General features: G+C 41.8%; 1 protein-coding gene across 1 annotated transcript in view; it reads right to left on the reverse strand.

Annotated features, from left to right (window-relative positions):
* Positions 1-7,977: 7,977 nt before the first annotated feature.
* Positions 7,978-26,171, reverse strand: part of ret (ret proto-oncogene receptor tyrosine kinase) — a 29,582-nt gene continuing 11,388 nt past the window's right edge. Inside the window, exons 2-20 of the mRNA XM_038960134.1 lie at positions 20,858-21,094; positions 20,106-20,393; positions 17,918-18,156; positions 17,626-17,821; positions 17,224-17,423; positions 16,652-16,940; positions 15,919-16,050; positions 15,597-15,707; positions 15,346-15,459; positions 14,872-15,128; positions 14,560-14,707; positions 13,692-13,799; positions 13,120-13,337; positions 11,017-11,139; positions 10,783-10,853; positions 10,229-10,366; positions 9,882-9,981; positions 9,248-9,395; positions 7,978-8,135 (exon numbers count right to left, since the gene is read on the reverse strand). Coding sequence (XP_038816062.1) covers positions 7,978-8,135; positions 9,248-9,395; positions 9,882-9,981; positions 10,229-10,366; positions 10,783-10,853; positions 11,017-11,139; positions 13,120-13,337; positions 13,692-13,799; positions 14,560-14,707; positions 14,872-15,128; positions 15,346-15,459; positions 15,597-15,707; positions 15,919-16,050; positions 16,652-16,940; positions 17,224-17,423; positions 17,626-17,821; positions 17,918-18,156; positions 20,106-20,393; positions 20,858-21,094 — 3,275 coding nt within the window. The remainder of the gene's footprint in view (positions 8,136-9,247; positions 9,396-9,881; positions 9,982-10,228; positions 10,367-10,782; positions 10,854-11,016; positions 11,140-13,119; positions 13,338-13,691; positions 13,800-14,559; positions 14,708-14,871; positions 15,129-15,345; positions 15,460-15,596; positions 15,708-15,918; positions 16,051-16,651; positions 16,941-17,223; positions 17,424-17,625; positions 17,822-17,917; positions 18,157-20,105; positions 20,394-20,857; positions 21,095-26,171) is intronic.

Consider the following 26,171-nt stretch of genomic DNA (forward strand, 5'->3'; position numbering starts at 1 on the left):
ATTTTCTGTAGCTTCTTCTTTGGTGTGGTTTATCGGCGGTTGACATCCAACGTTATGGCGCATTACTGTCACCTACTGTACTGGAGTGTGGGCCACAGACGGAGAAATTAAATCGTACCTGCCAGCCCCGTTAGTCTTAAAAAATATAACAAAATATTTGAGACTATATCTAATGAAGTTCTACTCAATATACTCTTTAAACTAATTTCCTGTATCCACTTCTCCCTCATACTAGATCTCAGCCTCTCTCTTTCCTCTGATACTGCCCACACTGCAGCAATACATGCTCCACGGTCTCTGTATCCTGGCAATAATCACACTTTCCTGTTGGATGCTTTCCTATCACATTTACGGACTTATTCAGCTGGCCGTGTCCCACCCTTAATCTGGCAAAATTAGCCTCCTCTCTTCTATCCCTTCCTGCCACCCTCCCCTTCCCTCCCCAACCTTCACTGAACATGAAATAAATGCCTGCTCTTAGTCTCTCTATTACACTGCTGCTGCCATCACTGTCCATATCAGGCTTTTTGCCTCTGCCTTGCTCATTGAAACTACAACATCAACATCCCCACTACTAAGTGCTTGTTTAGCCAGTACATCAACTGCCTCGTTCCCCTCCACCAACACATGGGCTGGGACCCAAATAAATCTCATCTGTATACACATCTGTCTAATCCTGCCATGGGCTTGTAGCACCTCATAAAGCAGGTCTTGTCTGCTACGTGACCTAAAGGACTGGAGACTCATTAACACTGCACATGAATCAGAGCAAATAACTACTTCTGTCTGGCTTGACTTCCTCCACCAACTGCAAGGCCAACAGTATGGCCATCAGCTCCGCCATATATACAGCCAGATGATCTGTAACACGTTTTCTGACTTCCACCCCACATTCCTGCACTACAAATGCTGACCCAGTACGTCTTGTCGTTTCAATCTTTTGAACCATCTGTGTAAATGGCCACAAAATCCTGATACACAGTATCCAGACTTCTCTTAAACACCCTCCCTATCTTTCTATAGTCTCTTCCTCACTTCTAGATCAACTACTGGAGGTGGGAGTAGCCATGGTGGATTTACAGGAATAGCTACCATTGGACTAAACTCCCTTCCATACAGTCCCATCTCCTTCGCCTGGACATTACCCACCCACAAAAAGCTTGTGTTCTGTCTTCGATCATGTTCCCAGCATGCCTGTAAAATCCCTTTTGCAGGATGAGACACCCCATGTCCCTGTAGGGTGACCCAATAATGAATTGCCAGCTGCTGTTTCCTAATCTGCAATGGCATATCCCAACATCTCCACCTGTAGCGCAGCCACTGGAGAGGTCCGAAACGCCCCACTACATATTCTGAGCCCTTGCCCCTGTATGACATCTAGCCTTTCCAATGACGTTCGGGCTGCCGAACTACACGCTATACTGCTGTAGTCTATTATAGATCGGATCAATGCAACATACATGGTCCTCAATGAGGAACGCCCAGCACCCCACTCCTTCCCCGTCAGACAGGATCAATGCAACATACATCAAATCAAATCAAGTTTATTTTATATAGCCCTTCGTACATCAGCTAATATCTCGAAGTGCTGTACAGAAACCCAGCCTAAAACCCCAAACAGCAAGCAATGCAGGTGTAGAAGCACGGTGGCTAGGAAAAACTCCCTAGAAAGGCCAAAACCTAGGAAGAAACCTAGAGAGGAACCAGGCTATGAGGGGTGGCCAGTCCTCTTCTGGCTGTGCCGGGTGGAGATTATAACAGAACATGGCCAAGATGTTCAAAATGTTCATAAGTGACAAGCATGGTCAAATAATAATCAGGAATAAATGTCAGTTGGCTTTTCATAGCCGATCATTAAGAGTTGAAAACAGCAGGTCTGGGACAGGTAGGGGTTCCATAACCGCAGGCAGAACAGTTGAAACTGGAATAGCAGCAAGGCCAGGTGGACTGGGGACAGCAAGGAGTCATCATGCCCGGTAGTCCTGACGTATGGTCCTAGGGCTCAGGTTCTCCGAGAGAGAGAAAGAAAGAGAGAAGGAGAGAATTAGAGAGAGCATACTTAAATTCACACAGGACACTGGATAAGACAGGAGAAGTACTCCAGATATAACCAACTGACCCTAGCCCCCCGACACATAAACTACTGCAGCATAAATACTGGAGGCTGAGACAGGAGGGGTCAGGAGACACTGTGGCCCCATCCGATGATACCCCCGGACAGGGCCAAACAGGAAGGATATAACCCCACCCACTTTGCCAAAGCACAGCCCCCGCACCACTAGAGGGATATCTTCAACCACCAACTTACAATCCTGAGACAAGGCCGAGTATAGCCCACAAAGATCTCCACCACAGCACAAACCAAGGGGGGGCGCCAACCCAGACAGGAAGATCACATCAGTAACTCAACCCACTCAAGTGACGCACCCCTCCTAGGGACGGCATGAAAGAGCACCAGTAAGCCAGTGACTCAGCCCCTGTAATACGGTTAGAGGCAGAGAATCCCAGTGGAGAGAGGGGAACCGGCCAGGCAGAGACAGCAAGGGCTGTTCGTTGCTCCAGAGCCTTTCCGTTCACCTTCACACTCCTGGGCCAGACTACACTCAATCATATGACCTACTGAAGAGATAAGTCTTCAGTAAAGACTTAAAGGTTGAGACCGAGTCTGCGTCTCTCACATGGGTAGGCAGACCGTTCCATAAAAATGGAGATCTATAGGAGAAAGCCCTGCCTCCAGCTGTTTGCTTAGAAATTCTAGGGACAATTAGGAGGCCTGCGTCTTGTGACCGTAGCGTACGTGTAGGTATGTACGGCAGGACCAACTCGGAAAGATAGGTAGGAGCAAGCCCATGTAACGCTTTATAGGTTAACAGTAAAACCTTGAAATCAGCCCTTGCCTTAACAGGAAGCCAGTGTAGGGAAGCTAGCACTGGAGTAATATGATCAAATTTCTTGGTTCTAGTCAGGATTCTAGCAGCCGTATTTAGCACTAACTGAAGTTTATTTAGTGCTTTATCCGGGTAGCCGGAAAGTAGAGCATTGCAGTAGTCCAACCTAGAAGCAACAAATGCATGGATTAATTGTTCTGCATCATTTTTGGACAGAAAATTTCTGATTTTTGCAATGTTACGTAGATGGAAAAAAGCTGTCCTTGAAACAGTCTTGATATGTTCGTCAAAAGAGAGATCAGGGTCAAGAGTAACGCCGAGGTCCTTCACAGTTTTATTTGAGACGACTTTACAACCATCAAGATTAATTGTCAGATTTAACAGAAGATCTCTTTGTTTCTTGGGACCTAGAACAAGCATCTCTGTTTTGTCCGAGTTTAAAAGTAGAAAGTTTTCAGCCATCCACTTCCTTATACATGGTCCTCAATGAGGAACGCCCAGCCTCCCACTCCTTCCCGTCAGACAGGATCAATGCAACATACATGGTCCTCAATGAGGAACGCCCAGTCCCCCACTCCTTCCCGTCAGACAGGATCAATGCAACATACATGGTCCTCAATGAGGAACGCCCAGCCCCCCACTCCTTCCCCGTCAGACCGGATCAATGCAACATACATGGTCCTCAATGAGGAACGCCCAGCCCCCCACTCCTTCCCCGTCAGACAGGATCAATGCAACATACATGGTCCTCAATGAGGAACGCCCAGCCCCCCACTCCTTCCCCGTCAGACAGGATCAATGCAACATACATGGTCCTCAATGAGGAACGCCCAGCCCCCCACTCCTTCCCCGTCAGACCGGATCAATGCAACATACATGGTCCTCAATGAGGAACGCCCAGCCCCCCACTCCTTCCCTGTCAGACCGGATCAATGCAACATACATGGTCCTCAATGAGGAACGCCCAGCCCCCCACTCCTTCCCTGTCAGACCGGATCAATGCAACATACATGGTCCTCAATGAGGAACGCCCAGCCTCCCACTCCTTCCCCGTCAGACAGCACATCACATTTAGCACCTTCTGACACTTTCCCACCACTATCTCAATGTGTTCTGCCCAGGTCAGTCTAGTGTCAAAATATACCCCAAGGAACCTGAAGGCCCTCACCCTCTCCAAGTTTCTCCCATATAACCTCAAGCATACCTCATCTTCCACCTTCCTCCTGGTAGAGAACTCTGTCTGAGTCTTCTCTACAGAGAACCTGACATTAATGCCCAACACTCTACCTCATCAGTTGCTTCCTGTACCTTCCTGACTATGTATGGCACATTTCTTCCCCTCTTCCATAAGGCCCCATCATCTGCAAATATCGACCTCCCAACATCTGGCTGTACCTGAGAGTAAACATCACTGATCATGATTGAGAACAACAGAGGACTAATCACGCTCCCCTGTGGTGTACCATTATCCACCAGGTAGCTGCCTGATAGTGACTTTCCCATCCTCACCTGGATAGATCTTCCAAACAGGAAATCCTTTATTCAGTTGTACATTCTTCCTCCTACCCCCATAATATCAAGCTTGATTAATAATCTCTCCTTCCACATCATATCATACGCCTTCTCCTCGTCAAAAAAGACAGCTATAACTGTGCTGACAAACTGCCTGGGAGCTCCTCAGTGGTGAAACTCCTCCTCCTGCAATCAGTGGTGAACCAGGTGGAACAAATCTTCCAGGCAATCTGGGCGTGCCAGCACCTGGCTCTGCTGTTGTCTTTAGACCGCAGTGAAAGGAGCATTTATAGCACCACAAGACCAAGGAAACTTCATCTTTGTGATCAAGGTGACTGTGCAAGTCCAAGCCCTCCACAAAACTGTGAAAGACAGCCGGTAAGTGCCATATTGGCCATGTTTGGCTAGACTGACTTAAGCAGTGCACTGCTAATGATACTCTGGAAAACACAGACTCTTAACTCTTAACTTTGATAGGACTTTTGCAGTGGTATTTATAACTTCAAATGTTGTTTGTGGGGTATGAAGGAAAAGTAAGAAGAGCCAAATTCATTGTTGACAAAGAACTTGTTTGAAATGGTTAAAAGTAATTTAAACTTTGTAGAAATCTTAGTAAACCAAGTTCTTAATTCAGTAACAAATGTATAGTCTAAAAAATCTTTGGCTAAAAAATGTAAGATTTGTCTGCTTAAAACTACTGATTAGAAAATAAATGTAATTTTTTACTACTAAAAATATTTTGAATGTATTTGGCTAAAATGCAAATTTAGATAAAAATATACTGATTCTGCTCATTTGATTAAAAATGGTGGGTTTCTATTTTGGGAAACATTTGCTTAAAAGTGGAAACCTTGTATTTTATAATGGCAGAAATGTGTTTATCTGAGGTGAATGTGGATAATTTTGTGTATTTAATTAGGCTGTCAACTCAAATAATAACTTGTATTTGTCATCTCTTTTTTGAGGTTTTTCACCTGTTTACTGCCAACCAAAGAATGGTAAATAAAAGACAAACAACTGATTCCATGGCTATTTATTGAGTGAAATCCAGTTAAAATCTTCATGTGGAGGGACTGTCCTCTTCAAGTGAGGAATTGCACAAGAAGGAGGTCAACTTGACAATAACAGTCTCCTTGTTCACCTGAGCCTTCCTGACCTCTGCTTCTAAGCAGAGCACTGGGTCCATAGTTCCTCTTCCCTTCCTGAACCCACTCTGATGTGGCGATACTAGCCCCCTGCTCTCTAGGAAGTGCGTTACCCTCTCCGTAATCATACGTTCCATAATCTTACATACGTGTGATGTTAAAGCTATTGGCCGATAGCTTGTTGGCCTCGTTGGGTCCTTCCCTGGCTTCCGGATTGGTACCACTACAGCCTCCTTCCAGCTTCCTGGTTGTTTCCACTCCTCCCACACTCTGTTGTACAACACCAATACCTTATCCAGTGCCTCATCACTAAGATGGTCCAACATAACATAGCACACCTTATCTTTCCCAGGTGAAGTTAACCCAGCCTTACCTATTTGCCCTTTTCACCTCTGCCATGGTAAATGGTGCATTCAACGCATCATTTACATCCTCCCTCTTATCCAGCAATCCAGGATGCTCCTCTCTCGTTCTCTCTCTCCCCCTCTGACAAATTTGCCCGAGCTATGCACTTCGACAAACGATTTGGCCGTCATCTCTGCTTTCTCCTCATCTGTTACTGCCACATCCTTCCCACTCGTCAACACTGGATAATCCCACTCCCGTCTGACCCCACTCATCCTCTTAATCATCCTGCACACTTCTCCCACAGGTTTTGCCCTTCCAATGGTGTCACAGAACCAATGCCAACATGACCTCTTTGCCTGACGGATAGTTCTCCTCACCAAGGCCTGGGCTTGCTTATACTGAATCAGATGTTGGAAGTTATGCGTCCTGGTCAGTACTTCAAAATAAAAGTTTATATATCTTTGCAGAGAGCAATAGGTGAAATCTTCGCCATAGGCTACAAAAAAGAACAACATTTCATAAAAATCTAAATGAAAAGTTGATTAAAAGTGTAATAAAAGTGCATTAGATGGTGCCTTATTTCCCATTCCCATCCATGTCACTTTTATCTGAAAATAAATCTGACACACTCAGATTTTGGGGTGCTAACTTTTATTTTGAAAATAAAATGTGGAAAAGTATTTTTCACTCAATTGGCACATGATGAAGATCATAAGGTCTGAAACAATTGTGTTCTTGTTTGTACAGTTTATAAGCAAAATAATCTCTTGGAGTATTTAAGGTGTGCCTTCATCTACTCCAACAAATATAGATGTTACATGAACGGATGCTATAACCTCTAGTACTGGGCAGCAAGTTCAGTATTTCAGGTCATGTTATTCTATAGACAATGGCTAAATGACTAAATAACAAGCCAATATCCTTTATTAAATGCTTGCCATTCTGACAGGGCAAATCAAGGAATTCAATATGGCACATAAACCCTTTTCCATCCCCTAAACTAATTGTATATTCTGCAGTCTCATGATAATACAGTTTTGCTGAGCACACGTTCTGTCTAATAATTCCTTTGCCTCATAACTATGATTTAGGTCTTCGGAAGTTGACATGGAAAGTTAATGTTCATGTTAGACTAGAACTTCCCTTCCTGCCCTCCTCCAATGAAAACTAAAACCACATCAAACCAATCTTAAAGAGTAATAGACTCACACAAAATATTTTGTATTAAATAATAAGGTAATCTAATTCTACCAAGCATGTCTTACCGGAAAAAAAGTCATGTTTTCTGACTGCTTCAGATAAATAAGGTTTTATTCACAATGTAAGCTTCCATTATTTTTTACATTATTACATCTGATGAAAGAAAGAGAGAAGAGGGAGCCTAGCATATAAATAGATCGCACATATTTGAACTTTTATTGATTGCAACATAATCACATAATGATAAAATAACAATTGATGACACTCATTTGTTTTCAAAATCCGAGCTAATTGTTGCACAAAGATTGCCATTACGAGGAATCAAATGGTGAGCTGCAGCTTTGACACCGAACATGCCCACATTCTATTAAAGAGGAAAGACAAAAGTGGCTTTTACATTTCAAATATGAAGTAGAAACTTTACAGTTTTTCTGGATGAACTCAGTGTCCACTCTTTGTCCATCTTAACCTCACAGGTCTACAATATAGGACAGGTAATGGTAAAGAAGTCCCCTTTCATTTCTGGTCTGGAAACAACATCTTCACAGTCGTACACTACTAATTGGAGGCTATCGTAGAAGCAGCACAGGCACTTGAAAGACATTAACATTGACATACAACCTGGTACACGGTCATGCAATGATACTTGGCCAACATGACTTTGAGGTAATGATTAACATACCGAAGAGCTGCTTGAAACACGGTCTGTGTAATTCCAGCCATTTTTCAGCAAATGCACTTTTGAAATCCCCCAGTTTTAACTTGGAATACCCGTGCAACAGAAATAAATGGGCACCAACTTTAGATTGTATATGTACAGTTTTATATAAATATACACATCTACCCAATTAGGAATCTTTATTTTCTACAATGTTTTTTTGCTTTTAACTATCAAGCTTGTCCACAATTTTTGCGGGTGAAGGCAAAGCCATCCAGTTTGCATAAACACTATCATTGGCATATCTTGTAAAGACTGGGTTAGTGGCATCAAGTCTGTTGAGCAGTACCGGGCTCTTCTCAGGCCAGTTCGGGTATGACATGCCTAAAAACGAGAACATATCATTTTTCGGCACTGAGTAAAGGAAAAGTAGAGTGCAGACAGTAAGGCTCCCTCAAATTTTGGACAGAATACATTTCTCAGAAGTGAATTATAGACGGTTGTTTGACATAGGAACACGAGAAGGCTATACATTTAGAATCCTATGCAGAAATCACTTCACAGACAATAACGGTGTCCATAGTTCCTGTATAGTTTAACCGAGAAAATATACTGGATTGATTAAATAAGATTCAAAGAAAAATAACAACAATTATCGTTACATTATTGGTAATGTATGTCATGATCTCTAAATGTTATCCTTGGCTCATGCACCATTGATAACTGTTGTCCATATAAAGCAGATGCAAGAATTGCATCATTGTAACAGGACACCATGGTCACCAAGTCACTGTTTGTTCATGGTAACTAAGTCACTGGCAGCCATCTTATTGCTAAATACTTTTATGAACTATCAACTGGAAGTGCTTAGGATCTATAGGATTTGTTTGGGAATTTCTTATGAAAATACTTTTACAAAGTATTGTTTATCAATGTTAGCCAAAAGTTAATTTCAAAAGACTTACTGTACGCTTACATTATGCTTAATAGGTAGCCTATATACACACAAACAATTCAGATAACTTAAGACAGTCTGGAATCCAAAGGTAATAGATAATGATTGATTCAGCAAGGCCCTGTTTCAAATGTTAAACTGTATTTGAACAGTATTTTCCAAATTAATAGAAAATTGGGGGTGTTGGAATGTGTTTTGAAAATGTTTATGTCGTCCAAAATGTACGTTTCCTAATATAATATCAATACGTAGGATTGAATGTGGATTACAATATGTCATATGAGGGAATTATGGAAATGTTTACTATTTACAGATGTCAATTTGGTCAGGTTGAATGTACATCAAAAGCAGGTCCAAATAGTGATCATCAGACACAAGATTCTCCTTTTCCACTGACTCTCATTTCCTAAGAAATGGGAGACCTTTTTATGAAGTATGCCTAGATCACAGTCACACACTACAGGAAGCCAATCACAGCATGTCAAAAACAGAGCTTATGTGTCCTGTCTCTAAAATCGAGTAAATGCATGGGAAATTCTACCATAGAGCTTGTTTTCAATCCATGTGGAGGGAATGGTTCGAGGGAGAGGGGCATTATTGCTGTCCACTAGGGGCGTGTCCTCTTCGGAGAGGGCGTCGTCGTACAGTAGGGTGTCGGCTGGCGTAGACGCTGCCAGGTCCAGGTAATCCTGATAACAGGAGAGGAACACCTGATTAGGCTAATCACTAACGACAGGAAGGTGGAGCATACTGCCAATACAGTCATAATACAGTCATATCCTACTATGCATTTATGACCATAACCAAATATATTAGAACAATACATTTCCTACTTTTTTGTGAGATAAAAAGTATTCAAAGTACTCTGTTTCAAATTCTAAACATATTAATCACATTTTTGCACTGTATTTGGCATCCTAAAAATTGCACTATATTTTGCCTCAACACAAGACTAACTGCCATCTACTGTAATTATATATATAACGTTTTGCAAATGTTGCCCAGGGCCATATTTTGGGGATGGTCACCTGACATTGGTTATACTTATTGCTGGACATGAGACTGGCCATTTGCGGTTTACTCCATTTATGACATCGCGTACTGTAACTACCAGTGAACAGTGTAACGACCACATTAGACAGAGAAAGAGTGTTGGTTGTTTTGCTTGATCCTACCCGGTTTTTCACCATCATCTTCTCCAGTTCTTTGCTGATGTCTATGAATATGGGCCTTTTGTTTGACTCCTGTTTCCAGCATCGAAGCATCAGATTATACCTGCAGAAACACATTCATACAACACGTAATGGTCAGAAGCAACAAAACGTAACACACGATTCACCGTGAAAATAAACAAATGGGATGGTTCACCTACAATTTACAATAGATCATTAGAATGAATAAGTGTGGGTTTGCTGCTGGTTTGTCATGTCATGGATGTCATTACCATCACAGTGTAATAGAGTAACAGTGAGTTTTACTGTGGTTACAATGATGCTGAGGTAAAGTAAAGTGGCAAACGTACATTTCCTCAGTACAGTTCTCTGGTTTCTCCATCCTGTAGCCAGTCTTGAGGAGGTTAAATAGGCGTTCAGGGGCGATGCCTGGGTACGGGTTTCCACCCAGTGTCACAATCTCCCACAACAGCACACCAAAGGACCAGCTGGCAGGAGACAGAGGACACCGCATTAATAGCACCACAGCCTAATGCATGGATGAAACAGTGACTCTGTTTGCTGTATAGTTTATCCGAGGCGGTAGGTAGCCTAGCGGTTAAGGGCATTGGGCCAGTAACTGAAAGGTAGCTGGTTCGAGTCACTGAGCTGGCAAGGTGGATAAATCTTCCACTCTGCCATTGAGCAAGGTTAACCCCCAACAACTGCTCCCTGGGTGCCAATGATGTTAATTAAGGCAGCCCCCAGCACCTCTCTGATTCAGAGGGTTTGGGTTAAATGTAGAAGACACATTTCGGTCGAATGCATTCAGTTGTGCAATTTAGTATATTTTTTGATCATGCAAACATTGTTGGTTATGGATATGTATCACAGGTGTTTTAAGTTGTTTGCGCAAGGTACTCACACGTCACTTTGTGTTGTGTAAATGTGATCAAACAAGGATTCTATTGCCATCCATTTCACTGGGATTCGACCCTGAAAAGAGAGGCCAAAAAAATAAGAGAATGGACATTGTGATCTCAGTTCTGTGAAAGAAATCCTTATTACAATCGATAACAAACTAATTGACCATTTCAGAAAACAATACAATTTAGTCATTTTTAAAAGTACTTGGGTATTTGACATTTGGGTTCCCTACCTTGCTCCTCTTCACATATGAGTCTTCCTCATACACGTCCCGGGACAAACCAAAGTCTGAAATCTTCATCTTACGGCCCTCTGCAACTAGGACATTTCTTGCAGCGAGGTCCCTGTGAACAAGCTATTGGAGGACAAAGGTCAATTCAAGCTCCTTTCTTTATAAAATTTGGAGTCACATTGACATCGAGCTAGGTTTAGCATGGAATTCATACACACAGTGGGTTCCAAAAATGTTGGTATCCTTGATGAATTGACCCCCCAAAAAATACTGAGCAATTTATATGCTCCAAAAAATTTGAAATGTATATTACTTTATACTAATGCAATTGATTAGAGAAAAGGATTTTGTTTAACAAGTAATATTTATTTTTTATCTTTAGCATGTTTTGGCATTAGAGTTAGGAGAACAATAACCAGAACTTTACCCAGAACAAAGAACAAACCCAAAACAGGAAGATCCGAATGCCATGAACCAAGACGTTCAATTCAAATCCCAGGTGAATAATAATGGCTGTATAAATGAAAATGGACAATGTAATCATGTACAGTACCAGTCAAAAGTTTGGACACACCTACTCAATCAAGGGTTTTTCTTTTTTTAAACTATTTTCTACATTGTATTTTCAGATTTCGTTATCAACAAACGCGGCGAAAAGTACAGTAAATGTGAAATGCACATAAAATCTGTGTAATGTTTTGATTTAGTCTTATGTTAGGTGAACTGCTGTGTCCTCAACTTTGGTCTAATAATTTCTCCATAATCTCCCAACTGTTCCTTTTCAATTGCTACTATGCTTATGCATTTCATAGAAACATTCAAATGTAGCCCTATCCATACAAACCTATTCCTACTATTGTAAAGGGTTAATGACCTAATGAGACTCTTAAGGGAACGTTCTCTAAAGTTGTGTGAACATTTGTTGTTAGCTGGGAAGATTCTTATCAATAAAATCAAACAAAATGTAATATTTGGTCCCATATTCCCAGCGCGCATTGACTACATCAAGCAGTTTGTGTTAGTTGTGTTGGATTATTTTGTGTCCAATAGAAATTAATGGTAAATCATGTATTGTGTCATTTTGGAGTCACTTTAATTGTATATAAGAATGAAATGTTTCTAAACACTTCTACATAAATGTGGATGCTACCATGATTACAGATAATCCTAAATGAATCGTAAATAATGATGAGTGAGAAAGTTACAGAGGCACAATGATCATACCTCCAAGACATGCTAATCTCCCTTGAAATTGTTAATGGTGAGAGGGGTATAATTTTGTTTGATTTCAGAATCTTTAGGGGTGCCAATAATTTTTACACCTACAATTTTGAGATAAACAATTTTTACTTGTAAAACAAAATCTTTCTCTAAACAATTGTATTAGTATAAATATTTACGTTTTTAGAGCATACAATATAGTTTAGTATTTGTATTATTTACTTTATACAGTTTTTTTGGCTCATACAGTATTTATCGAGGGTGACAATAATTTTGGAGGTGACTGTATAATAAAGGCAAATCCTTACTTCCACTTCAGTCAAATTTTCACTGAGTCATGCATTGAAGTCAATGGGAGTGTCACACCCTGGCCTTTGTTATATTGATTTTCTTTATTAGTTTAGTTAGGTCAGGGTGTGACATGGGGGGATGTTTGTGTGTTTTGTCTAATTTAGGGTGTGTGTATTGTTTAGGGGGTTTTGTAGTATGTATGGGGTTGTGTTCAGTTTAGGAAAGTCTATGGTTGCCTGATTTGGTTCTCAATCAGAGACAGCTGTTTATTGTTGTCTCTGATTGGGAGCCATATTTAAGGCAGCCATGGGCTTTAGGATTTTGTGGGTAATTGTCTATGTTGAACGTTTGTTGCTTGTCTATGCACTTATGTCATTTAGCTTCACGGTCGTTTGTTGTTTTGTTTAGTTTGTATTCAGTGTTCGTTTCGTGTTTTCCCTTCTCTAAATAAAAGAGAATGTATTTTGCACACGCTGCGCCTTGGTCCTCTCTCTCACCCATAGACGATCGTGACAGGGAGACTGAGTGAAATTTGACTTAAGATTTGCCACATGGTGAATATTTTGAAAGTGGTCATTGCTAGACAGGCACCTTCATTTCAGCCAGGTACTGCATGCCCCTGGAGATCTGCCAGGTGAAGGAGATCAGGTCGCCCATGGTGAGTGCCCTCTCATCTGGATTCTCCAGGTAGCTCGAGTTGCGGTTGGCATCGTTGCCTGACATGTAGCTGGGTCCCACCTTTCGGCTCTCACGCAGGAAGTTGCGCAGTGACCCATATTTGGCATATTCTACAATCAGATACATTGGACCTACATGGAAAGACACAACACTTCAGAACACACACTTAGGCTTACAGTATCTGTCAGGATTGAATGAAATATGCATCACATATACCAGGTATAACACCGGAAGGTTAAGCATTGCAAGGACACCATGTTTTCATTAATATGATCAAGTGGGTCCACAATTTATGATACCGCAATCTCATGATGACTTTGAGCATAATTTGATCAGACAGGGTATCTGAGGCACTGCTACCATAAAAGACAAGCTCTGAAGACAAGATTCTCATGTATCACACATCTCCATTGTTGAAGGGACAGTCAATCAACAACATTGATGCCCTCAAATGGTGCTCGGAGTGGATCGGTATGAAGCCGTACCATCCTGGCTGCAGGCTCCGTACATCTTGATGACGTGTGGATGGTTGACTTGCTTCAGTAAGGTGAATTCTGACAGGAGGTCCCGCAGTTCACTATGTGAGGCGTGGTCTGTTGCAAAAATAAAAGAGATTCATGAAATGCTTTCATAGAATACATCACCTTATAGGCCTGCCCACTAGGCAGGATTAGGTGGCCACCTAGGGGGACATACCGACGAGGGCGGTATTTAATAAACTTGCGGGATTTAATCATCTTGGGTAGCTTATATTCAGAGCTTGAGTAGCCAAAGTGATCTGTTTTAGGTCTTAGTCAGGAATCCGGACTGACAAACTGTACCATATCGATGGGCAAGGGCGCAACTTTCACTGGGGATGGGAGGGGACATGTCCCCCCCACATTCTGAAATTGCATTTATGTACCCCCCCAGTTTTATCATTGGAATGTGATACAAAACGAGGCAACGGTGTGCTTTAGGACCATGCGGACACCTCCGAGCGGTTGGGTAGGCTGTTTGGAGTGTTTCTCATACCGGATAAAAAAAATATAAATAATAATCATGTCCCCCCCACTTCTAAAACCAAAGTTGCACCTCTGTGGATGGGCATTCATGAAAATGAATTGCGAGCTGACACTGTATACTATAGGCTACTATTCTACCTTGCGAGGATACGAGGGGGCATTTTATATTGTCTCGCCTAGGGTGGCAGAACTGCCTGCACCTTATATCTATCATGGGCTGGCCAAAAGTCACATCATAAAAATCTGCTTCCACTGTATATTCAGTATACAGACACCTAGGGACTCACTCACTGCATGAGTCTTACAATAACTGTTCCTATTTTCTGCTCTTTGTCCGGGTTAGTCTTACCTTTAAGCATTTTCACAGCTACTGTGGTGTAACCAGCCTTTCCTTTCAGCCGGAATGCAGTCGCCTTGACAACCTTCCCAAACTCCCCTTCTCCTAACGTTTTGCCCAGCACCAGGTTTTTGCGTGGAAATTCCCATTTGGGATCCTCCTGTTAAAACAATTAAGCAACACATTTTTAAAATTAAAAAAAAAAAACGTCTCTATTAATACAACATATATTTGCAGGTCTCATGATCATTCAAAAGGCAATTTAGTATAGCAAGGTTTGCAAAATTCCGGAAACTTCCCAAACATTTTCAGGAAAGGCCTTACGGGTATTTTGAAGGTGTCAATGGCTACTTGGTTCTCCATGGAGTCCAACGAGCCGCGGCGCATGTTGTTAGCGGAGTAGCTGATTGGGTAGGATTGTGCGGGCCGCCGGAAAGTCATCTCAGCCGAGGTGATGGGCGGCTTGGGGGAGTTCTTGTGGTAACGATGGATGAAGTAGGAGGACAGGAGGATGGAGACGATGAAGGAGAGCAGCACGGCGGTGGCAATGATGGTCTTGCAGACCTCGTCACACATGGCCTCTGCATCAGACAGGGTAGAAGGAGTCAGTGGTCAACAAAAAACACGATGGAAACCATCCTTTGACAACAAAGGGCAACGTGTAATTTCACCTTTGATTGACATACAGTATCATATCCTGGAACATCTCCATTTGGAATATTGCTTCGTTACCTATGTGTGTGTGTGTGTGGGGGGGGTACACGTAGAACAAAAAGGATTTGAAATGAAACAACTCACCCTCTACATCATCCTTCTCACAGAAGCATTTTTCAGAGTAGCAGTAGCAGGTTCCATGGCCAGCTCTAATGCCAGACATGATGCCCTTCTCATGACCACCTATAACGGGTTCAACTGAGAGACACAAACACATGTAAATCTATTGAATTCAACAATTAAAAAAATTCCTCTTGAAATACCGTCAAAAAATAAAGAACGTCAATAAGGTAGCCAAATATAAATGGCCGTAAAAGATTTAGGACATTTCTCACGTGTACAATCCTGAGGACAAATTGATGCGTCTTTGCTTTCAACTGCATCACAAAAGCCATCAGGGCACGTGCGGAGGTCAGGGGAGCAGGTGGAATAACTTTCTGATATTCCTGAAAGATAAAGGAAAAATATAATAGCATCATTTCCTGTTTCCATTAAATACCCCTATATGTGGCATATACGGCTTGCACTGAAGAAGAATTTGTCTGTAACCGAGAATAGGACCTTCCAGCTGAATTACCTGGTCAATGACAGGTAATCTGGTCAATGACAGGTAATCTGGTCAATGACAGGTAATCTGGTCAATGACAGTGTGGGTACCTTTTGCAGAGCCCTGTCTCCATTGGCACCTCCCTGTGGTTGCCCCCAGGCCTCTGATGTTCTCACAATCCCCACGCTGTCTTCCCTTTGCACAGGAGAGGAACCGCTGGTCCTCTAGGCCCTGCTTATCAACTACACAACACAAACACAAACTTTATGAAGACAAAACGCATGTTCACGGTATGCCTCGCTATTATGCGATTGTCAAGCAAGATCACAAGAGTCTTGGACACGGACAAAGCTATGGATAGAGTCTTGGACACGGACAAAGCTATGGATAGAGTCTTGGACACGGACAAAGCTATGGATAGAGTCTTGGACACGGACAAAGCTATGGATAGAGTCTTGGACACGGACAAAGCTATGGATAGAGTCTTGGACACGGACAAAGCTATGGATAGAGTCTTGGACACGGACAAAGCTATGGATAGAGTCTTGGACACGGACAAAGCTATGGATAGAGTCTTGGACACAGACAAAGCTATGGATAGAGTCTTGGACACGGACAAAGCTATGGATAGAGTCTTGGACATGGATAGAGTTAACATAATTTGACAGGTCTCTACTACACTAGTACTAAGGTCTCTAACAATGAGGCCTTGAAAAATAACTGAACTGATGACTTCCAAATATGAATGCCATACACCCCATTCATTGGTAATCACTGTGGCCAAATCAGCATCAGTCTGGGGTATTGCTGGGGATGAACTTATTATCTCAGGAGAGTACTTACTATCGCTATCGAGCACAATGAGGATCTGAGTGCTAGCCTGCAGCAGATTCTGTTGCTCTTGAGCAATAACCACATACTGCAGGTCCTGGCACTCTGGCCTGCGAAGCGCCTCTGTGTCGTTCACATATAGCACCCCCACCATGTCCTTGAGGCTCTGTGCAATGCTAATCGCAGCGTAGCATGACTGTACGTCGTCGGACACATTCTCTGTCTTCTCTGCTACTGCTAGCCGGTATGTGACATTGATGCCCTGGAACTTCAGGCTGTTGTCCACACAAATCCTACCGACCTGAAAAGAGAAGGAACATAAATCATACAGGGAAAATGCTACAGTTCTAATCAGATTGACACATGATCTTACATTTAGCCTACTGGGGGAAAAATAGGTCCACGATGAGCTAACCTCAAATATCAACCAAGTAACCTCACAGACTGCTTTAATGGCATTTCATCGCATTACTCTTGAACAGCGGAATACTATTATCTTAAAAGAGTTGTCTGCTTCATAAGCATTTCATAAGTAGTATCCCTCTTCTCAAGCAAAGAGGGCTGTATGTGAACTCGATAGGTACCTGGGAGTAGACATTAGCTCTACGTGTTAGGCCGAAGAGGTACGTCACATTGGTGAAGTGGATGGGGACAGGTAAGATGGTGATATTGTAGTGCAGCATCACAGTTCCCTCTGGACGGGGGTATGTAGTGTCATTGACCAGGTAATCCAGCTGGAAGGTCCTATTCTCGGTTACAGACAAATTCTTCTTCAGTGCAAGCCCTACATGCCACACAAAGGGAAGAGGGGGGTGGCTGTTTATTTAATGAACCGATCAAAAGATTTAGTAGAAGTTTGTCACATTAACAGGCTGGATTCCCGGACACATATTAAGTGTAGTCCTGGACTGAAAAGCGACAAGCCTTACTCTGTGTCTGGGAAACCAGTCTTTCGAGTGGTCGTGGAACTCATCTGGACTACTCACGGAACTCATGAACAGTGCCTCGGACGTTGCCAAAAATGGCCTTCTCTTCTTTGAAAGAGTACTCTATGGCGAACATTTCATCTATCCATGAGTCATTGGTCATCACATTTCCGACAAATCTGTTCTGACTCTGGGATTTGGGATACCTGGGTGTTGTGTCTCTATCATAGACAACCAAGTTGCCAAAAGAACTTCCCTGAGAAACACACAACAAGAACAAGAGTGGTATCAATGATACTTGTATAGCAATGAACTGATATACAGTATTGGTAGTAAAGTAAAGTAAAGTCACCTGCTTGCGATCAAATTCCAGCACCACGTCCTCTGTGCCTGTTCCACTGACATAAGGTGCATTGTCGTCCTCGTCGTAGACGTTGATATGCAGTGTAACAAAAAAGGTGTCTATCATCGTGTCAGTCTGCACTGTGCAGATCAGCATGGGACTGTATGTCTCCCTCTCCTCGCGGTCCAATGGGGCAGTCACTACCAACTCAGTGGTGTTTTCAGTCACAGCGAATGGGGCTGGAACATCTAGAGCCGAACGGAACATGAAGAGGAGATGCGAACATGTCATGTTGGTCTCGTGATGCCAGACTTTGTAGTTTCACATTCACCCAGCTACTGGAACTGTCACACCCTGACCATAGAGAGCCTTTGTTTTTCTATGGTATAGTAGGTCAGGGCGTGACTGGGGGGTTTTCTAGTTATTATTTTCTATGTGGGGTTGTAGTTTAGTTTTTCTTTGTTGGTGCTTGGTATGATTCCCAATTAGAGGCAGCTGGCTATCGTTGTCTCTAATTGGGGATCATATTATAGTAGCATTTTTTCCACCTGTGTTTTATGGGATATTGTTTTGAGTAAGTGCACATAGTATCTCTGTAGCCATGGTCGTTTATTGTTTAAAGAAAATATAAAAAAGAGATTGAAGTTAATATCATGCTTTCTATAAGAGTGGGAACGTGGGGCAGACATTGTTAATGTTGTAAATGACTATTGTGGCTGGAAACGGCTGATTTTGAATGGAATACCTACGTAGGTGTACAGAGGCCCATAATCAGCAACCATCACTCCTGTGTTCCAATGGCATGTTGTGTTAGCTAATCCAAGTTTATAATTTTAAAGGCTAATTGATATTAGAAAACCCTTTTGCAATTATGTTAGCACAGCTGAAAACTGTTCTGATTAAAGAAGCAATAAAACTGTCCTTTAGACTTGTTGAGGATCTGGAGCATCAGCATTTGTGGGTTCGATTACAGGCTCAAAATGGCTAGAAACAAATAACTTTATTCTGAAACTCGTCAGCCTATTCTTGTTCTGAGAAATGAAGGCTATTCCATGCGAGAAATTGATAGCTGGGCATTTGTCCGTAGTCATGGTAGCATCCACATTGATGTAAAAGTGTTTAGAAGCATATTCTAGTCTTATTTACAATAAATGTGACTTCGGAATGACACAATACATTATTTACCATTCATTTCTATTGGACACAAATAATCTGAAACACAGCCAAAACAAACAGCAAATGCATCCAACAAGTTTGTAGAGTAACAAGCTTGATGTAATCATTGCATGCTAAGAATATGGGAACAAATACTACACTTTTGACTACTTTAACACACATATAAGTGATTTTGTCCCAATACTTTCTTCCCCTAAAATGGGGGGACTATATACACAAAAGTGGTGTAATTTCTAAACGGTTCACGCGATATAATGGAAATACCCTCAAATGAAAGCTGACAGTCTGCACTTTAACCTCATAGTCATTGTATCATTTCAAATCCAAAGTGCAGGAGTACAGAGCCAAAATTGCAAAAAATGTGTCACAGTCCCAATACTTTTTTGTTTTCTTTACATGATACAAGGTCCCGTGTGGCTCAGTTGGTAGAGCATGGCGCTTGCAACGCCAGGGTTGTGGGTTTGATTCCCACGGGGGGCCAGTACAAAAAAGTATGAATGTATGTACTTGTAAGTCGCTCTGGATAAGAGCGTCTGCTAAATGACTTAAATGTAAATACAATATCAGTACTTGTTTCATTTACAACTTGTCTACGTCCTATCGTCAACTGATTTCAGCTAGTGTATAGTTGTAGATCAACTGCATTGTTTGAATGGATATTGGCAGTTAATTAGAAACAGTTATGGAATCATTCTTCTAAAACTGGCTGGTTAGCTAGCTGACAAACATACAGTGCTGATAAATTCTTCAAATTCATTATTTTACACAATATCTTATCACAACACTGTCAAAACATGGTTGACCAACTCCCTGAACAAAATGGCTGCCCTTTAGACCATCATAAGAAGGTTCATGTCCATTCTAGTATTCTAGTTCCTAATTCTATGGAGGCAACCATGGGGGGGGGGGGGGGGGGGGGGGGGGGTGGTACGCCAGTGTAGAGACCTGCAAAGTGTTTGATGTTCCTCATAATATGATGCACAGAGACAGTGTGGGTGAAGGCGAGTGTAGCAAGCCTCACCGGATTCTACACTGTAGGAGATGGTGTAGTTGGGGCAGACGTTAAGCCTGGTGAGCTGTCTGAGCTGGCGGAGGGCCCCGGGGAACCTGTTCTCCTTAATGTGGGAGCTCAGGTCTTTGTCAGGGAAGCATAGTTTCTTCAGCTCTGGTCTGGTCTGGCCACACGGTGGCGCCGTGTCATTGATGAAGGTCAGGCTGACTTGTACGGTGGGGTGGCTGAGGCCACAGAGGAACTTCTTCAATGGTCTGGTCGCAGCAATGACACTCAGCGGCAGCTTCCAAAACTTGTCTGATCAGCAAGAGAACCAAAAGAGTAACACAGTGCCCCATTTAAATCTCCCACAGTGCATTTATTTCTTGATGACTGGGCACTTTCTGGGCTTCTATGCAATTACATTACTATCCTGGGCTCCGGTTTCCCAAAAGCATCTTGATGCTAAGTTCATCGTTAGAACCAATGGTCAGAACCAGATTCTGGAAGCAGATCCCTGAACATGATGTATCACCTTGAAGCTCAACGTTATTAGTACGCACAAAGCGTGAAAGCTGAGAAAACTTGAATAATTTCCCCTCACACATTTTACAATGTTAAATATAACTGTATATTGGAAATATAGTGGAGTGTTGTGTTCAATGGACAATTGAAAATTGCAATATCAAAGTAAATGGATTGAACGGTCAACTTCATAACATATTCCATAAACAATGGGAAAACAATACGTGTGCACAACCTTCCGTCTCTATTAAACTCACATGCAGAGTCAAAGTCGCTCCACTCCAGGGTCTTATTCATGGAGAGTATCCCTGTGGTCTCGTCCAGGTGGAACCACGGGGCATAGGTTGGAGGCCTCAGGTAGCACAGGTAGAAGTGGGGCCGTTGAGAGTCGCTCTCCACCATGGCGTGGACCTGGAGCACGGGTGTCCCTGCAGACTGCCCGACGTACACAGTCTCCTTGTACTGATTCTGGGGGAAGTAGAGCCCAGCTGACCCTGCAAAAAATAGAAAGGCCTTGTGTTAGGAATGGAGGTAGTTAGAGGTTAGGCGCACAGGTAGACAGCACACTTCCACATCCCATCTCTAGGGGGCAGCAGCAACTGGGGCAGGTGCTGAGAGTGCCAGTAAGGCTTGACAAGGTCTTTCTGCGTTTGTTTGAATACCTTTTTGTGATGGCTTTACTTATTGTTTTTGTCACCGACAACTGAACATTTATTAACTGCTTGGGCTGGACAACTACAGAGTCAGGACAGAGCTCATCCGGGACCCTGGTGAGTACACTTTCTTCCTAGGCACATGCATGTTAGCTTTCTCCTACTTTCACGTTAAACGCAGACATGTTATAGAGTCGAGATCAGCTAGACAGGCCAAGAACACCTAGACATAGCGAGAGTAGACTCTTTTTCACGGTTGGCTAGCTGCTTTCGTAACACATGGAATCCCCAAACCACCCGGATACTATTTACATACCTGGGAATGTAGTCTGAATAACCACAATGCACTCTGAAATATCAAGACACAGTCTTTGACATTCCCAGTACTGTAGCAAGTAACTGAGACGCTGTTCGATTGAAGAGAGAAAAAAAGTAAGCACTGTTGCCAAAAACAGACAGGGAGATTCGTTGCCAAATGCAGCCAAGATCTTTAACTTAACAGTTTTGTTTTTTTCAGGATCATGTTTCATTTTAGTTGGGTTGAATTATAGGTACCACGATCCCTGATGTCATATGCTCATTGTAATATGCTACTGCTAATATACATGTCACCTCTAAAATGATTGGCACCCTTGGTAATGATAAGCAAAAAAGACTGTATAAAATAAATTATTTAAATACTGAGCTATAATGTATGCACCAAAAGAAATGTATACTAATACAATTGCTCAAAGAAAGAGATTTTATTTAACAAGTAATACAAACTATTATCAAAAAGATAGGTGTCAAAATTGGGGCAGAGAGAAACATTTGCTGCTCATCGCGTGCTACTCGTTACATTTTGCCATGAGGATGAGAGAAAATGTTGCAGTTTTAAAGCTAATTTCCTGCTATTCTACACATTTTGCCATGAGGATGAGAGAAAATGTTGCAGTTTTAAAGCTAATTTCCTGCTATTCTACACATTTTGCCATAAGGATGAGAGAAAATGTTGCAGTTTTAAAGCTAATTTCCTGCTATTCTACACATTTTGCCATGAAGTCGAGAGAAAATGTAACAGCTTTAAAGCTAATTTCCTGCAATTCTACTAATTTTGCCATTGCTTATGGCATGTTCATATACTATCTGGAGGGCCCCCAACCCCCCCAAAAATAGGAAAAAACGTATGTGTAATTTTGTGTGATTCTTTTTTGGGGGGTTGGGGGCTCCAGGGCACTTGACCTGCATGCTTGTTTGGTAACCCGGCCATGAAAATGAGGTAACACGCATATAAAATCCATTTGTCATCCATCCATCACTAACGTAAAGAAACAAATGGTTGTTGACCTTCATAAATCAGGCAATGGTTAAAAATGTATGCCACTTACCAATATTAGGGCAATATCTCAAAAGTTTAAAACCACTGAAACAGTGATACACTTGTGTGGTAGATGACGCAAGTGTATCTTGTCCCAGTGAGGAAGAAGGTTTGTGAGGCAAAGAAAAATCCAAGGGCCACAGTTAGAGAATTGGTGGCATCTTGGGTTCACAAAGTCTCCAAATCTACAATTAGATGCCAACCTCCATGCCAATAGGCTCTTTGGGAGGTTTCCCAGAAAAAAGCTTTTATTGTCAGCAACTAACAAATGTAAATGCCTGGAGTTTGCTAAATGGCATTGGCACTTGAATTGGAACCGGGTGCTATGGTCAGATGAGATGGAAAATAGAGGTCTTTGGCCATGCAAACCAGCAGTGGGATTGGCATCAAAAGAAGGGTGCATATGCAGAAATAACCTTGTAACTACTTTAGAATATGCTGGTGGATATATGATGTTCTGGGGCTGTTTTGCTACCGCTGGTCCTCGGGCCCTTGCTATGTTCAACGTCATCATGAACTCCACCAAGTACCAGGACATTTTAACCAAAAACCTGGTTGCCTCTGCCATGAGGATGAAACTTGAAAAGTGGATCTTCCAGTAAAACAATGACCCCAAGCACACAACAAAATCCACAAAGAAATGGTAAATTGACCACAAAATGTACATTTTGCAATGGCAATGTCTCCGGACTTGAACCCCATTGACAGCCTGGCCGCAAAATCCACATGTAACATAGTAAACGTTCATTTTTGCCCCTCCAATTTGTATTATATATTATGTTTTGTATGGTTACATAGGACAGTAGGTTACTTAAGACAAAAACAAAAGTAGGGAGATTGGTCAGGGAGGATAGTTGGGCGTATAACACGAGCATCTAGCAACCCAAAGTTTGCGTGTTTGAATCACATAATAGACAACTTTAGTATTTTAGCTAATTTGCAACTATTAAGTTTCAACTTGACTTGAAAGAGGCTATTAGCTAAAATGCTAAAGCTTTCTTTATACTTACCTTTTTACATTATTTTCCTCGAAAGAACAACTAGTGGATTTTGAGTACGTCTCCCCTATTTAAAGAGTTAGTCCTCCTGCTCTTCAGTCTGAGAGAGACATTCTGAGTGCAGGTTCATGTCTCCCTTCCTCTGTATATAAAAAACGGTTTATAACAGACAAAAGTGTCTTTTGAAAACTGCTTCATATATTCCGAAGTCGTTAGCGAATGTGGCTATGTATATATTTATGTTACCGTTAATGTATATAAAGCCTATTTCGGCAAGTTAACCAAGTGTTTGATGGCTTAGCTAGCCATGTCAATGACGAGCTAACTATGACTGTCAGCCAGCGCACTGTAATGTAACGCTAGCCATTGCTAGCAAGTGACTTATTTGTAATCCAAGAATTCTTTAACGAAATATGAATAAGTGAATGTTTACTTTTTTACCATCTTAAAAGGTTTTTATGAAAAGGGTTGTACTTGTACTCTACTTGTACTCTTGTGGTCTTAAATAAAGGTTAAAAAAAATGAAATACTCTGTATATATGGATTGATGTCACTTCACATTGCTATTGCTTCTATCTAAAATATATAATGTGTTCTATCCAACCACTGAACGTGTGGCTGTGACCATCCTGTCAATGCCTGTCAGTAGGGGGTCCTTCACGCTCTGGGCATGACTGACTCAAATGAACGAAATTAGTCGAAAGATTCATTCTCTTGACTGAACGAGTCGAAAATATCAGAAAAGACATGAACTTCCCATCACTATTAGCCACAACAAATTTGAATTCGTAATGTATCATACATATTAGCAATTCATAGCATATAATACGAATTGGAGGACGTAACATATCATGCGAAATGGATGATGGACATCCACAAATGAATGCACATCATGTGAAACGTAACATATCATACTAAATGGAGCGGATCAAATTTACATTTACTGTGTTACGTCGACCTCTGAGTCCAGGTTGCCATTGAAAACATGTGGTTTGAATTGAAGAGGGCAGTCCATAAACGCAGACCCCGAAGGATATCAAGGATCTGGAAAGATTCTGTATGGAGGAATGGTCTAAGATTCCTCCCAGTGTGTTCTCCAATCTCATAAAACATTATCGAAAAACGCTCTGTGCCGTTATCCTCACAATGTTAGGGTGCACAAAGTATTGAAATCAGGGGTGCCAATCATCTTGATACGTATCTTTTTGAGACAACGTATTACTCCTTAAGCAAAATATCTTTCTCTGAGCAATTGTATTAGTATAAAATAATATTTTTGTAACAAAAACATTTGCAGACAATATATCTCAGTATTTGTATTATTTATTTTATACTGTCTTTTTTGTCATCTATAAAAATGAAGAGAGTCGCACAATCTATATATTAACTCCCAGTAATTTATTGGGTAAATCACTGTCTTTTTTCCTCATCTTTATCAAGTGTGCCAATCATTTTAGAGGTGACTGTACCATGGGACACATATCCACTGAATGTAGCTTTTATGCCTACAATGTCAGTGAATTTCACAATCCTATTACACTTTTTTTACTGCCTAACTTGAGGGTGTGCCAGCACATACAGCATCATCAACTATCAGAAATGTCTTCCCTGATAGGCCTATTTCAATTATGCCACCATACGTGTCAAATAATGAGACTACACTATATGATGAGACTGTATCTGTACAATATAGACGTTTTATTGGCATATATTTTATTCTTATGTCAACGGAAATTGAAAAGAGGGGCTCAAATGACACGTAAGCAGTAATGAGTTTCTCACATGGTCCATAAGGATGTGGTTTCCGTTCCTCCTTGGTTTCACCTTGGGAAGTATAAATGCAGGGGATAACATGATACCGGGAAGAAATGAATCATTACCTGCTGGCCGGGGGGGGGGGGGGGGGGGGTTGTGGCTAATCTATAAAGTGCAATAGCAGGCTAATGTATGCATGTTTTACAGGAAAATTGAGATGTGAGTGTTAGACCAGTAATTATATCCCTTGTTGTATTCCTGTCCAACGTCGGTGAGGACGGCCATTTAGGGAACACACTAATGTCATTAGCAGACAGCGAAACTAGATTTCCTATTTCTGTTGGTGCAGTTGAGGCCTTGGCTCTGGTTTCAGACATTGATTTAATTTCGCTGTGCTTGGATGACAGGGGGTCGAATTGGTGGAAAAAAATGTGTCCAGTCTTCCTGAAGGATGGAAATTCAGTCAGCCAAGCTATGAGCCTCTTTATTAAAAGCTTTGCTAAGATGAAAAACAAACAGAAGTACCAGTGGTCCACTTGTCTGAAAAATCTTGGCCATATTCTGGCCAAAAGCATTTTCCCTCCATAAAATTCTGCTATTGGGCTAGATTATTTGGTTTCTCTCCACATCTCAAAGTTAAGTGAGGAACATTAATCAACACCAAGATCTGTTCAAATGAAAGCCATCGATAACACTTGATCTGCCTGAAAAAAACCCGGAAAGGTATAAACCACAACGTTTGGACATAAATTTGAACATGGATTAAGAAAGTGAAGAGGTGCCAGATTTTGTAAAGCAACATAACCAT

This window comes from Salvelinus namaycush, chromosome 22 (assembly GCF_016432855.1).
Source record: "Salvelinus namaycush isolate Seneca chromosome 22, SaNama_1.0, whole genome shotgun sequence".
NCBI lineage: Eukaryota > Metazoa > Chordata > Actinopteri > Salmoniformes > Salmonidae > Salvelinus > Salvelinus namaycush.